Source organism: Chelonia mydas, chromosome 17, assembly GCF_015237465.2.
Source record: "Chelonia mydas isolate rCheMyd1 chromosome 17, rCheMyd1.pri.v2, whole genome shotgun sequence".
In the NCBI taxonomy this organism is placed as follows: Eukaryota; Metazoa; Chordata; order Testudines; family Cheloniidae; genus Chelonia; species Chelonia mydas.
The window spans coordinates 7,991,911-8,006,208 of record NC_051257.2 but is presented as its reverse complement, the minus strand read 5'-3'; the positions used below and the strand labels follow the sequence as shown (position 1 = coordinate 8,006,208).

The 14,298-nt window shown below is 45.2% G+C and overlaps 1 protein-coding gene across 16 annotated transcripts in view; it reads left to right on the top strand.

Moving 5' to 3' along the window:
• Positions 1-4,482: 4,482 nt before the first annotated feature.
• Positions 4,483-14,298, top strand: part of SYNRG (synergin gamma) — a 130,583-nt gene continuing 120,767 nt past the window's right edge. For all 16 annotated transcript variants that reach the window (XR_005222659.2, XR_006286341.1, XM_037880637.2 and 13 more), the window contains exons 1-3: positions 4,483-4,571; positions 11,689-11,729; positions 13,098-13,216. Coding sequence is in view for 14 of the 16 variants with exons in the window: in XM_037880637.2 (XP_037736565.1) it covers positions 4,483-4,571; positions 11,689-11,729; positions 13,098-13,216 (249 nt within the window). In the remaining 2 variants the exon portion in view is untranslated. The remainder of the gene's footprint in view (positions 4,572-11,688; positions 11,730-13,097; positions 13,217-14,298) is intronic.

Genomic DNA, 14,298 nt, shown 5'->3' with positions numbered 1-14,298 from the left:
TGATGGAAATGGGGGCTGTGGGGTAGCTGGACTCTGTTCCTAGGCTCCTAATCCTGTCACTTCCTGCAGTGGAAAAAGACTCCTGCTTTTTTCTTTCTTCAGGCTGTTCCCCAGAGCATCAAGCATCCAGGGGACAGCTTCTAGCCTGATGCAGCTACTGGGATATAAAAATGACAATTATACTGGCTATTACTGTAGATCTACTTTTTCCAGATCAGAACTAAGGGAGAGAGATGTAGTCTCGTGCATAAAAGGAATGGGTTTCTTTAATCACTGTTGGGAAGAGGAAATGGAGGATTCTGAATTTGTTTCAGTTCTAGCTCTGGCTTGTACTTATAGCTTTAGGATTGTGACATCTACAATGTTGTACTTTCGAGACAAGCTGCAGGTCTTCAGGGAGAAGGTAGTGCTGAAAGGGCAGACTCCATTCGAGTTCAGGAGCAATGAACCTCAGACTACTTGCAACTTCGTTTCTCTGATACAGCACAATCTTTCTAAAGTGTTTTTGGTGCTGCTTATAAACAGTGTGCATGCAAATGCTATTTACACACCTTTGTAAGATATTTGTCAGGAACAGTTCAGTTGACATCAAGGTACCAAACAGGTGACAATGTTAACCTTAACACTGAGACAAAAGTACAGCGAAATTTCCATTTTTCCACTTTTGCATTTTGAAGCACTGAGCCTATTGAAGTAGACCAGAGCCGCAGCTTTACCCCAGAAAGCAGCTTGATGTTATTTTGGACAAATGCTTCATGAGTTTAGATTCAGATATTTTGGTGTCTTCCTAAGAGACCCTCGTGAAACCATTGCCTTCTGCTGCAGCAAGACAAACGATGGTAATCTACACTCTGAATGTCAGTATTCTTCACTTGTGCTTAGAGGGTATAGGAGCCTGAGGAAAAGTGATATGCTTTATGAAGTCTGCTTTTTTTTTTTTTTAAGAGACTAACCCTAAATGTAAATTCCACAGCTTAATTTTGTGATTGTTACCATGAGTGCATGAATATATAGGAACAGTTTTTGTTAATTATCCAAGATGTTAATATAACTGAAGACATCCTGTCTAGCATATTGTTCCTGGAGTATTGCAACAGATTTTGTTTACTGAATACTATGATAGCTTTCAGGAACCTTGGATGAGAGATTTACAATTCTTAATCTTGCATTTCTACCTCATCTCTAGCATAGGATTTCAAAGCATTTTACAAACATTTTTACAATACTCATGTAGAGTAGGTAAGCACACCCATTTTACAGAAGGGTAAATTGATGCAATGAGACTGACATGGTTATGATTGCACAATGACAGTGTAACAGAAACCAGCTTGTCTGCATCCTGAGACCCTGTATTAACCATTTAAACTACCCACACTCCTATTCTAATGAGTACTGCTTGTTCAATGCTTTTTAGTTCTTTGCTTGAGAGTGGCAGTTTGATGCTTAAACTAGCAATGTGTAAAAAATGCTATGTGGATAATAATCTGCAAACTGCTCACATGATGTCAGTTTAACCCACATGAATAAGGGCCCATCTGACTATGAACTATAATTACATCACACTTCTCAGTATAATCCGTTTCATACTTTCTTATAAAAGGTGTTGGTAATATACGATGCTCAGTTTTAAAAAGGTTTATAAGTACAGCCATAGTGTGAGCAAACTTCACTTGTACAGTTCTGCTACGGCATCTCCATTTTAACCTCCAGGACTCATATTTATGTCTGTCCTGTGCCCATGCCCTGTTATAACTCCGCTAATATGCATCTGACACCTGACCTCCTGCAGCCCCAGCTATTCTAATGCTGGCAGCCCTGTAGAGCAACACTTGACAGCTGTTCTTTAAAGCCCAGATCCTACAAGCACTTAAGCATGTGCTTATCTTTACTACCCTGTGCAGACTCACTGAAATCAAGGATTTATTTGAAATCAGTGGGACTCCTCAAGGCAGTAACATTATGCACATGACTATGTGTTTATAGGAACAGGGCCTACATTACGTGATGACGACAACGGGGTGTTAGGAAGTAATAAGAGACCAACCAAACTCAGTACTTGTGGTCTTCTTAGCAGCTGGAGCCATGAAACATCAGTAGCAGCACTGCGGACAGTTGTACCTGAAGCTCTCCTTTTACTCAGGTAGTTTATGATACAAAAATAAATAAAGCAGAATGTCATCTTAGAAAAAACTGAGTAAGAAAGAATGGTTACAAGTGAGGATTTTAAATATCATTTTAATACAAAGTTTAAGCATATGCATCACTGTTTGTGGTGATGTAATTTTAAAAGGTCTCTCTAGGATCACACATATCCCTGTTGCCCTTAGGACAGTCCCCATAGGATCTCTGTGGGGTACCTATAGGGTCTCCTATATCCCATCCCCAGGGCAGTGTGGGTTTTTCTATAGGGTCGTTGTATGGTATCTAGAGGGTTGCATATATCCCATCCCCAGGGAGGGCAGTGTGGGTTTTTCTGTAGGGTCGCTGGAGGGTGTCTGTGGGGTCGCAGATATCCCATCCCCAAGGAGGGCAGTGTGGGTTTTTCTGTAGGGTCGCTGGAGGGTGTCTCTGGGGTCGCAGATATCCCATCCCCAAGGAGGGCAGTGTGCGTTTTTCTGTAGGGTCGCTGGAGGGTGTCTAGGGGGTCGCAGATATCCCATCCCCAGGGAGGGCAGTGTGGGTTTATCTGTAGGGTCGCTGGAGGGTGTTTGCGGGGTCGCAGATATCCCACCCCCAGGGAGGGCAGTGTGGGTTTATCTGTAGGGTCGCTGGAGGGTGTTTGCGGGGTCGCAGATATCCCACCCCCAGGGAGGGCAGTGTGGGTTTTTCTGTAGGGTCGCTGGAGGGTGTCTAGGGGGTCGCAGATATCCCACCCCCAGGGAGGGCAGTGTGCGTTTTTCTATAGGGTTGCTGTAGGGTATCTAGAGGGTTGCATATATCCCAACCCCAAGGAGGGCAGTGTGCGTTTTTCTGTAGGGTCGCTGGAGGGTGTCTAGGGGGTCGCAGATATCCCACCCCCAGGGAGGGCAGTGTGGGTTTATCTGTAGGGTCACTGGAGGGTGTCTGTGGGGTCGCAGATATCCCACCCCCAGGGAGGGCAGTGCGGCTTTATCTGTAGGGTCGCTGGAGGGTGTCTGTGGGGTCGCAGATATCCCACCCCCAGGGAGGGCAGTGCGGGTTTTTCTGTAGGGTCGCTGGAGGGTGTCTAGGGGGTCGCAGATATCCCACCCCCAGGGAGGGCAGTGTGGGTTTATCTGTAGGGTCGCTGGAGGGTGTCTGTGGGGTCGCAGATATCCCACCCCCAGGGAGGGCAGTGTGGGTTTATCTGTAGGGTCGCTGGAGGGTGTCTGTGGGGTCGCAGATATCCCACCCCCAGGGAGGGCAGTGAGGCTTTATCTGTAGGGTCGCTGGAGGGTGTCTGTGGGGTCGCAGATATCCCACCCCCAGGGAGGGCAGTGCGGGTTTTTCTGTAGGGTCGCTGGAGGGTGTCTTTGGGGTCGCAGATATCCTATCCCCAGGGAGGGCAGTGTGGGTTTATCTGTAGGGTCGCTGGAGGGTGTCTTTGGGGTCGCAGATATCCCACCCCCAGGGAGGGCAGTGTGGGTTTTTCTGTAGGGTCGCTGGAGGGTGTCTGTGGGGTCGCAGATATCCCACCCCCAGGGAGGGCAGTGTGGGTTTATCTGTAGGGCCGCTGGAGGGTGTCTGTGGGGTCGCAGATATCCCACCCCCAGGGAGGGCAGTGCGGGTTTATCTGTAGGGTCGCTGGAGGGTGTCTAGGGGGTCGCAGATATCCCACCCCCAGGGAGGGCAGTGTGGGTTTATCTGTAGGGTCGCTGGAGGGTGTCTGTGGGGTCGCAGATATCCCACCCCCAGGGAGGGCAGGGCGAGTTTATCTGTAGGGCCGCTGGAGAGTGTCTAGGGGGTCGCAGATATCCCACCCCCAAGGAGGGCAGGGCGGGTTTTTCTGTAGGGCCGCTGGAGGGTGTCTGTGGGGTCGCAGATATCCCACCCCCAGGGAGGGCAGTGTGGGTTTATCTGTAGGGCCGCTGGAGGGTGTCTGTGGGGTCGCAGATATCCCACCCCCAGGGAGGGCAGGGCGGGTTTTTCTGTAGGGCCGCTGGAGGGTGTCTGTGGGGTCGCAGATATCCCACCCCCAGGGAGGGAAGGGCGGGTTTTTCTGTAGGGCCGCTGGAGGGTGTCTAGGGGGTCGCAGATATCCCACCCCCAGGGAGCGCAGGGCGGGTTTATCTGTAGGGCCGCTGGAGGGTGTCTAGGGGGTCGCAGATATCCAGGTTTTTCTGGAGGGTGTCTCCGGGGTCTCACCCAGCGCGGCAGTCCGGTCCCGCCGGGGTCTGACAGACGCTGCCCCGGGCGCCGCAGGGGAGGCCCGGGCCGGCGGCGGCGCAGCGGGCGGGGCGGGGAGGCCGCTCTGCCCCGGAAGTCGGCGCGCCTCAGCTGACAGCGGCGGGGCGGAGCGGGAAGATGGCGCTGCGGCCGGGGCCGGGAGCTGGCGGCGCCGGGGCCGCGGGAGGGGGCGGAGTAGCGGGGGCGGCCGGAGCCGGCAGCGCCGGGTAGGTGCGGGAGAGGGCGGGGGCCCGGGCAGTCCCCGGGGGCTGGGCGGGGGAGTCGGGGTCTCGGCCCGGCGCGGCCTGTGGCAGAGCTGGGGGGCGGGGTAGGGCTTGGGAAGGGCTGGGGGGTTGATGGGTGGGGAGAGAGTGATGCGGGGGGGGTCGGACTGGGGCGGTGAGGGGCTGGGGCTGCGGGGGGGTCGGACTGGGGCGGTGAGGGGCTGGGGCTGCGGGGGGGGGGTCGGACTGGGGCGGTGAGGGGCTGGGGCTGCGGGGGGGGGTCGGGCTGCGGCTGCGGGGGGGGGTCGGGCTGGGGCGGTGAGGGGCTGGGGCTGCGGGGGGGGTCGGACTGGGGCGGTGAGGGGCTGGGGCTGCGGGGGGGGGTCGGACTGGGGCGGTGAGGGGCTGGGGCTGCGGGGGGGGGGGGTCGGACTGAGGCGGTGAGGGGCTGGGGCTGCGGGGGGGGGTCGGACTGGGGCGGGGACGGGCTGGGGCTGCGGGGGGGGGGTCGGACTGGGGCGGTGAGGGGCTGGGGCTGCGGGGGGGGGTCGGACTGGGGCGGTGAGGGGCTGGGGCTGCGGGGGGGGTAGGACTGGGGCGGTGAGGGGCTGGGGCTGCGGGGGGGGGTCGGACTGGGGCGGTGAGGGGCTGGGGCTGCGGGGGGGGGGTCGGACTGGGGCGGTGAGGGGCTGGGGCTGCGGGGCGGTGAGGGTCGGGCTGGGGCTGCGGGGGGGCTGGGGGCGGTGAGGGGCTGGGGCTGGGGGGGTCGGACTGGGGCTGGGGTGGGGTCTGACGGGCGGTGAAGGGCTGAGGTGGGGGGTGACTGGGGCGGGGGCGATGTGGGGCTGGAGGGACTATTTGGACTGTATGGGAGGAGAGGGGTTTGGCTTGCTGGTTCACTTTGGTTTTTCCGTGTCTAAACACTGTGCCTCCATGCTTTTGGTTATGGGGTAGTAAATGTTGCTTACAGCAGGAGTGTGATAGTTTGTGCGTGTTGTGGTGTGTGTGTGGGGGGCCCTGCGGTGACCTGTTTGTGTGGATACTTCTCTCTCTCCCCTATTGATGTGGAGGAGGCTTCCTGCTGTCAGCAGTACATGAGGCAGGGTGGAGTGGTTGTGGTGGGAGAGGGAGATGTTGGAAAATGAGAAGTATTCTAGCCTCTGTGTTATGTTTTGAGTGGGATAGGAGGCTAATCTTTGTATTTCTCCTTTCAAACTGGGAATTGATTAGAGATTTCTGTTTAAGTGAAGTATTTATAGGGTTTAAGATTATAGCATTTTTCTGTGAAAGGACAGAGCTGCTTTTGATGTGTGAAGTTGTATTAATCAGCTATTCCTGGATACTTAAGTAAAATCCTACCTGCTTTGTGTTGGGATCAAAGATCCCATGGTAGTTCTCATGAAAGCAGGCATTTGCCCTGGTGACCTTCACCAAAATCACACACCCATACTTGCGTAGCGTGCTTTCCTCCAGCTGTCTGCCAAATTGCCACATTAGATGTGTCTGCATTTCATTAGAGCACCTGGGTATGTAATTTGTAAGACACTTTAGAATCCTGCAGGATGAGAAGCGCAACAATATATATAAATCTGAAATATAATTATTCTGATCTGCTGTTTAAACATCCATCCTTTCTTTACAGCAGCACTGTCAATTTAGAATTATGCGTTGTAACCACTTCTACTTTTGTAAACACCAACCTTACTAATGAGACCGTAGATTGTGAAAAATGAAAGGATTCCAAAATTCCAATTTACTTGTCACTATGCTTTTTGTAGCTTTATTCAGTTGTCTGAGCTTAGGTGATGGAAATCAGTGAAGTCAGTTTCATTATGGCTTATAGTTAGTTTCACTTAGAGGATCTTGGGGCTTCTGAGTTAGACACATGGTATGAAAAACACCTTCACCTTGTCAGTATTACTGCTTTACAGGCTCTGCACTCATTAGGAATTATGGGTACAAAAACTCTCAACTATAGACACAGTCTAGGAGTCTGAGTTGGGGAAAGAGTTCATCCTGTAGTTTGTTGCTGTTCTCGAAGCTATCACATGGATTCTTCATAGTAAAATCTAAATACAAAAGAAAATGAGGGGTTTTTTTTCCTCTTTATCGTGCTGTTTGAGTGAAGCTGATTGCTGGAGCCCTGTACCTGAAACTAGAGTACCTATTATGAGAAATTTACTGTTGAATGATACGATAATATTAAAGTGATACTTCAAATGGCATTGAGACTATTGTCAAAGATTTTCTGATAGGATATTATTATTATTATTATTATTATTGTAGGATATTATTGCTCTTGAACTTTGTCACAGAGATCTTCACTTTCTCCTTTTTAAATGATGATGCTTTTTAACCACACTTCTGTTCCTTATCTCATATACAGCACATAGTGAAATAAGTGTGTTGAATATCTGTATGTTTCTGCATATGTTGCATTTTAGTGCTATGTCACCAGAAGTATTACTTGCCACTTATATAAATATAGGCGTTTGGATACAACACTGAGTGCGGTTGAAATATTTACAAATGAATTATATACCATTGTATAGAGTAATGTTGACTATGAAGCTATTCTGAAAGGGCATGCCTGATAGAAAAGAGCTGTAATATATATTTTATAAAATGGAACCATGGCCTATTATACAGTATAGATCATGCTCATTGCATTTAGAATTGATTTCCAGATAGTTAATCTCCCCTTTCATCCCAAGACAGTGTAATCACAAGGCAGACTAATAATTTTAGCGCAGAACTTCTGGAAATGAGTCAGTTCCTCCTTTCACTTTTTTCCTATTGATATAGGATGGCTGTTTGTTCAATAAGTAATTTTCTTGTTAATATAAGAAGTTTTTATAGGGTAAAATATGTGTTATTTAAGCGTAAATGAACTGAAGTTACTTAGACATTGTTCACATTAATAAACGGTAACTGATATTTTTAAAAAGTATGTATCAATAACTTCTTCCTGTAACTCCCTAGTGATGCAGTGTCTAGGAGTTTTTGGTTTTTTTTAACTTGATGTGTATACACATTTTCTCTTCTGTTTGTGTGTGTATATTTGAATAGCTGTTTAACACTTCTTTGTATACATGTATATAGATACATCTTCCATACAAGAATTCTGATGTTTTACATTTTCTCTTATTGCTAAAAAGTAGCCAAACGCATAACTAAATCTTTGTTGATCTTGCTCAGTCAGTGAATCCTAACACACATTCAGAATTTTGATTCAGAGAAACCAACTTTTTCATTTTTGTTTAGTTCTTGCAGTTAGCCTCTAATTAGTTAGAGTTTTTACAGGTGCTTATAAATAAATCACTACTTAACTCTAGAAAGGGATAAATATTTAATGATCTGGCCTTTATTTGCTTATAACATGTGCTGGTACTGTAGTGTGCTTGTCCAGATTACATTGCATTTCAGTTAAACTAGAACAGAACCTTATTTCTACCACCAGAATCCTCACAAGGATATTTTAAAATAGTTGCGGATACTGTCTTTGATACAAGTCCTATCTTAGAGTGTATAGCTCTAAAATAGCATTAATTATGCTAATTATTAATTTACTTCTTGTATTCATCTGTAAATTGGACCCTGGAGTGAATAATTTATACACACGGGAAAGGTGATAGGTGTAGGTCAGAAACTGTGTGTTTCTGAGCTTCTGTATAAATGTTATGTGAGTATATTGTTGGCAAAAAAGTGCCATCTTAGCAGCTGTGGAAACTAAAAGATCTTGATCCACAGTTGAAGCAAAACTTGGGCTGCAATCTGACTGCCCCACATTGTTTTGTCAATGTGCCTTAGCCTTGACCTATAGGGAACCACAGCTAGGAGCAAGAGGGGAGTTCAGTTGTTGGCCTCCCTGCTGTGACTTGAGACAAGGTTGCCAGCTAATGCCTGCTGTGTTTTTTATGATGTCAGTACCCCTCCACCCAGAACTGGACTAAGGCAACCAAGCTTGTTTCACATAGGTCACTGAACTTTCATCAATTAATAACAGCTTTTGGTCACAGCTGACCTGGGTTGGATTCCACTCAAGCAGTCCAGTCCTAGTGCTTGCTTCTAGATTTGGCAAAACATGCCTATGCAGACCACTCTCCATAGGGTCTGTAGGAGATATTTCTATTAATAGAGAACCCTAAAATTGTGGTGGTGGTGGTGGTAGGGCCAGACTTACACATGTACCCAACTAAGGATAAGTTAGTATGTTACAGTTTTGTGACTGGAGGAATTAATGTGTCGCCTAATGGTTAGGGCAGAATGAAAAGTTGAGGAACTAAGAGTATCATGAGTTCAAATTTGAAGTTATATTAATTATTATTTGTATTACTGGAGAGCTTAAGAGCCCCAGTTATAAACTAGGGCCCAGAAATAAAGAGTAATACAGATTGGGATACTGTGTGTTCTCAGTTGTAGCTAATTATGATTGAACTCTACATTACACATAGATGCTGCATAGTAAGAGCACACAGGCACAATAAGGAATCCACCTCTTTTACATTTACAAAACACAAAAGGTTTCTGAATTCAGAGTAGGTTTTTAAGCATTATGAGCAGATCTTTGCTATGTCATTCCCTCTTCACTTTGTTTTAGTCTGTCACGTGGCCTCTTGACTAATCCACTTGGGCTCAGAGATGTTGAATGTCTGTAAGCTTCTCTCTCTCCAGAGTGTTTGATGTAAGAGGTTGGTGGGGCACTGAAGAAAGTTCTTGGTTGGTGAATTATTGCTGACATCTGTCTCAGAGTGAGTTGCAAACAGTATTGCTAAACTAGGTCTCCTTTTTTCTCTCTGGCAAAGCTGATGTTTATGCTTCAAAGTGGGGACAAGACATTGCTCCTATAATTTCAACTGAATTTTTAACACTGATTTTTATCTTGGTGCACTTGGTCTTTGATATTTGCTGGAATGTGTTTCTCTCCCCTTTGGTGTAATTGTTTCCCTTTAAATGGGAGCAATGGAATGTTAAAGCACAAAGAACAGGAAATGGACACTGCAGTGTCTTCTAATTATTCATATTTAACAGGAAAAACCTTTTTTCTTGGATAGTTTTATTTCTCTGTGGAAAACCTGTTATGAAGGAGCTGAGATAAGTATGTTCTGATGCAGCTAGTGATTCTGCAGTTTTAAAAGACCTTGCCTACATTAGGAAATACCCAACCTTAGCCAATGTTGAAAACAGTTCAGTTGGCAATATAGATGAGTCAAAACCATTTTCAGCACCATTACAGAAAATGAGATATGGTTCTGCTTAGTCTCGCTCTATATTATAATAATAATGCTGAAGATGGTTTTTTTATTGCATTGACACTTCCAGTGAACCTTTCTTTAGCACTATTTCAGGTGGATCCTTGCTGATAATTGTCATCAGCAGTTGTTCCGATTTTTAATGGAGAAGGGAAGGTTCTGTGGTTAATTCTGTGGGTCACAGCTTGGGCAAATTTTTTGGACCAAGCAAATGATTTTATTTAGGAGTTGAAATATTCATTTGAATAGACTATTGACAGTAGACTAAATCTTGCGCACTGTGTTCATTCTACTAGTTCTAGCACAATCATCAAGATTTGCCCATTTATGGACAATAGATTTAGGTCTCTTCGACCTTGGGCTCACTGAGTTACAGATCTGCATCTCAGTACAAATTTAATGTGCTGAAATGTGAGGATGAAAAAGCATGTTTATTGTATCGTTTTTAATATAAAGTGCTATTTTCCTGTTGCATAACAAGCTTCCTCATTATCCACTTATCAGGTTTCAAAATAGGCTGAGATTCTAATCACCATAGTTGCATGGCAGCAGTTCCTTCACTGCTTCAACCCCTCTTGCTCTTTCCAGTGTATTGACATTGATCATTTAAGGGAGGAGGACCTCACTCATTATTTGTATTATGGGAGGCAGTATTGCCTAGTGGATGGAGCAGTGGACTGGGACTCGACCGATCTGGGTTCCATTCCCAGCTCAGCTATTGGGTGACCTGGGGCAAGTCACTTCACTTCTCTGTGCTTCAGTTTTCTCATCCATAAAATGGTAATAATGATGTGTACCTCCTTTGTAAAATGCTACGTACGTGCTAGGTGGTATTGGTGGTATTATGCCAGTCATGGAAAAGGGGTCCTAGTCATGGAAAAGGGCCCCATTAGGGCAAGCGCTGTACACTCATACAAAGTAGGTGGTCCCTGCCCAAAAGAGTTTATAATCCAAGTATAAAATGAGAGACAACAGGTAGATGCAATGAACAGATGGGCGAGGCTTACCCCTATTATCTCCATTTGGTGTGGGTTAAAAAGACAGGACACGCATTTATTTTAAAAAAGTAAAAATTCCTAGAACAGAGATTAAACCCATAATCCAGAGAGATTTAAAAATATTTAAAGCACATTGCACTGTGTGACTTGGAGCATCACAGGTTTTTGCTAAAGCAGTAACCTGCCCCAAATCCTGTGGGCTCTCCCTAGGGCTGCTCTTGTGGTAGTTGTGCACTAGCTATGGGACGAGCTTTGAACAGAAAGCTCCTGTAACTAGTGGCTTTCACTGAAACGTGAAATTTGATTTTCGTTTTAAACCATTTATAAAATTAACTTTTGGCCTTTAAATGGTTCTTTTCTATAATAATTTCTGCTCAATTTTTGTTGTCTAATAGAATGTACAGTTCATACACGGACTTTGCACTGCTCTCAGGCTGAGTTTGAGCCTTTTTTGGTCTTCAATGCTAAAGCACAACTCTCCGTGCCCACTTGTCTTCGATAAAAGTGACTGCGTGTTTCCTAATACTGCGAGTATGGAAGTAGTTTTTGATGGTAGCTCAGTGGTTTGAGCATTGGCCTGCTAAACCCAGGGTTGTGAGTTCAGTCCTTGAGGGGGCCATTTAGGGATCTGGGGCAAAAATTGGGGATTGGTCCTGTTTCAATCAGGGGGTTGGACTGGATGACCTCCTGAGGTCCCTTCCAACCCTGACCTTCTATGATTCTATGAAGCACAAATGATGCAGTTTGGGATGTAGTACTGCAGTAGGAGTCAAAGACCTGGGGTAGCTTTCGCATTCTCAGTAGTTCAGTCCTTGAGCAATTATTTAGATATCAAGTCAGAGGCTCATGCTTTTATTTATTTATTTTCAGCTTCATGTTTCCTGTAGCAGGTGGTATCGGCCCGCCTCAAGGTAAGTATGAACTTCAGATTCTGAACTTTTAGTTGCCCTTTCTTTGTGTAGACGTTAATGTTAAGTAATCGAAGTCAGATGTACAGTAACTTTGCATTTTTTCCTGAAGTTTAGAATTGGGAATATTAAGCTCACCTCTTAGCTATGGTTTTTTACTTCTTCCCTCCTACTCAGTAACATTACTCTGAATCTTATATCTTTATTTACAAAATTTCCCATATAACTAATATTGTATCTCATTGGGAAGGCAGTGTGCTTGGTAGGTTAGACCAGGGGACTGGGAGTCCGAATTTCTAAGTTCTGTTCCTGACTATATCATTGAATTACTGTACGAACTGGGGTAAGGCATTTAACCTCTGTGTACTTCAGTCTACATGCCTATATCATGTGGGTGTTGTGAGGCCTAGTAAATATTTGCAAAGCATAGTGAGAACCTTGAACAAGAGGCATGACATAAGTGCCAAGTATTATTAAAACTCAAGAAACCTCAACCTTAAATAACTTTTATTCTGATTCCTGAGTCAGTTACTTGTTTAACTAATGGAAAATATGGGGATGGCTGGAGGTCCATCACTAAGTACTGATTGGCTCAGTAATATGCTGCTGTAACTTCACCAATAATTCCTGAGCCAATTGCATCCTTTCTCAGGCAATTGTACCTGTAATGTTAAAGTATCCATGGCTATACTTATTTCATTGGTAGTGAATATGTTGTAATTAGTCTGTGTCTGCTAAGATAACATTCTAAAATTATTACATCTCTGGTTTAATCCTTTTAGTTTTACTCAATGAATTAATACATTTCTGGCTGATTTGTCCAATCTTATTTAAATCAAGCTTTTATTGAAAGATTTTTCATCTGGTTAAACCTTTTATATGGGGTAAACACTCCTGCATGCACACAAGTTGTCCAGTCAACTGAGAGTGTAAAAGCTTAGTTGTGGACAAGATGTACCAGTAATGCTTAGTCAGTCATATAAAGTATGTTATAAGAAATAATCCTTTCAGGAGAATCCTGGAGTGGGCTACCAGCACAAATCGGTTATTTTTTTGGAAACTACAGTTTTAAAATCAAAGAAGGGAAGAAAACCCCAAGTTTCTTTCAAAGAGCAGTTGCAATGGAAGGAGCGCCCTCTGCTTAACTTGTGGAGATGTCCTGGAAGGCTTCTTTTCTTAAAATGCAAGATGCTTCTGTTGCTGCCTGTCTTGTAGTACATTCTATGCACCAAATCACCCTTGAGTAAAGAGTCCTTGTATTAACTTAAGCAGAACTGCCAGTTGCTTCTTCCTTCCCTCTATTGGTTTAATTTGAAAGATGAACTTTAGAACCAACTGGGGACTTAATTAGTGTTTAATGTTCTGGTGTAGGTATGATTCCTATTCAACAGCAAGGGTTTCCAATGGTATCTGTCATGCAATCTAATATGCCAGGCATGATGGGAATGAATTACGGCTCTCAGATGTCTCCGGGACCGATGACCATGCAGGTATGTGAGTAACATTTGTTTTCAGTAGATGTGACATGAAATAGATACTTGAATGTATGTGTCAGTGAGGCTGTTGACAGCTGACCCCTGACAGAGGTCCTGGGACCTGCTGCTGAAGTCAGAAGTGTCAAGGGTTCTGTTGCTGCTGGGGTGGAAGGATAGAGGAGAAGGTGAACTCAGAATGAAGAGAGAGGCAGTAGCCCAGAGGCAGGTGTCTTTATTGCATTGCATTTTTTTGGCTTCACAACCTTTTCTCTGAAAGTATTTTATAATTGCCATGACACTTGTGGGATTCTGTAAATCTCCTTGTGATCTGGATAAGTAGCGTGGGGAGTGGGTGCTCAGCATGCATTATTCACTGTCGTAGCTAGGAACAATAATGAACCAGGGTATGGGGGAGAGAAAACATTGGTAATGCTTACAATAAAGTGGGTATTGTAGTGTTCTCTTAGATGTCAGAACTTGGACTTCCACTTCTTTGTATCTGTTGCTGCAGTAAACACAGCTAAGAGAAAGGCCCTTCTGCAGGAGGGAGGATGGCACTGAACAGTAATTGAAACAAAACTGTCAGAAGGAGAGGGAGGTTGGAAACCATTCCTTGTGTTCAATATTCCTGATACTTTTCAGAGTAACAGCCGTGTTAGTCTGTATTCGCAAAAAGAAAAGGAGTACTTGTGGCACCTTAGAGACTAACCAATTTATTTGAGCATAAGTTTTCGTGAGCTGGAAGTGAAGAAGGAAGTGAGCTGTAGCTCACGAAAGCTTATGCTCAAATAAATTGGTTAGTCTCTAAGGTGCCACAAGTACTCCTTTTCTTATTCCTGATACTGCCTTCAGTATGGTTCAGTGTTTAGTGTTAAATAGCTTCTATCATCTACAACTCCAACAGCACATTCTATTTTGTCTTTTTACCTTGTTTCACCCTTTCTATTTTCCCTTTGCTTTATATTCATAACTATTCACTGTCTACTAAGACAGAATATTGTCCAGCATTTGAAATGAGCTCGTTTTCGGGAACATCCTTTGGCCTGTGTTCATTATACTTACTATGATCACCCATGTTGTGATTTCAGCTTTGTACC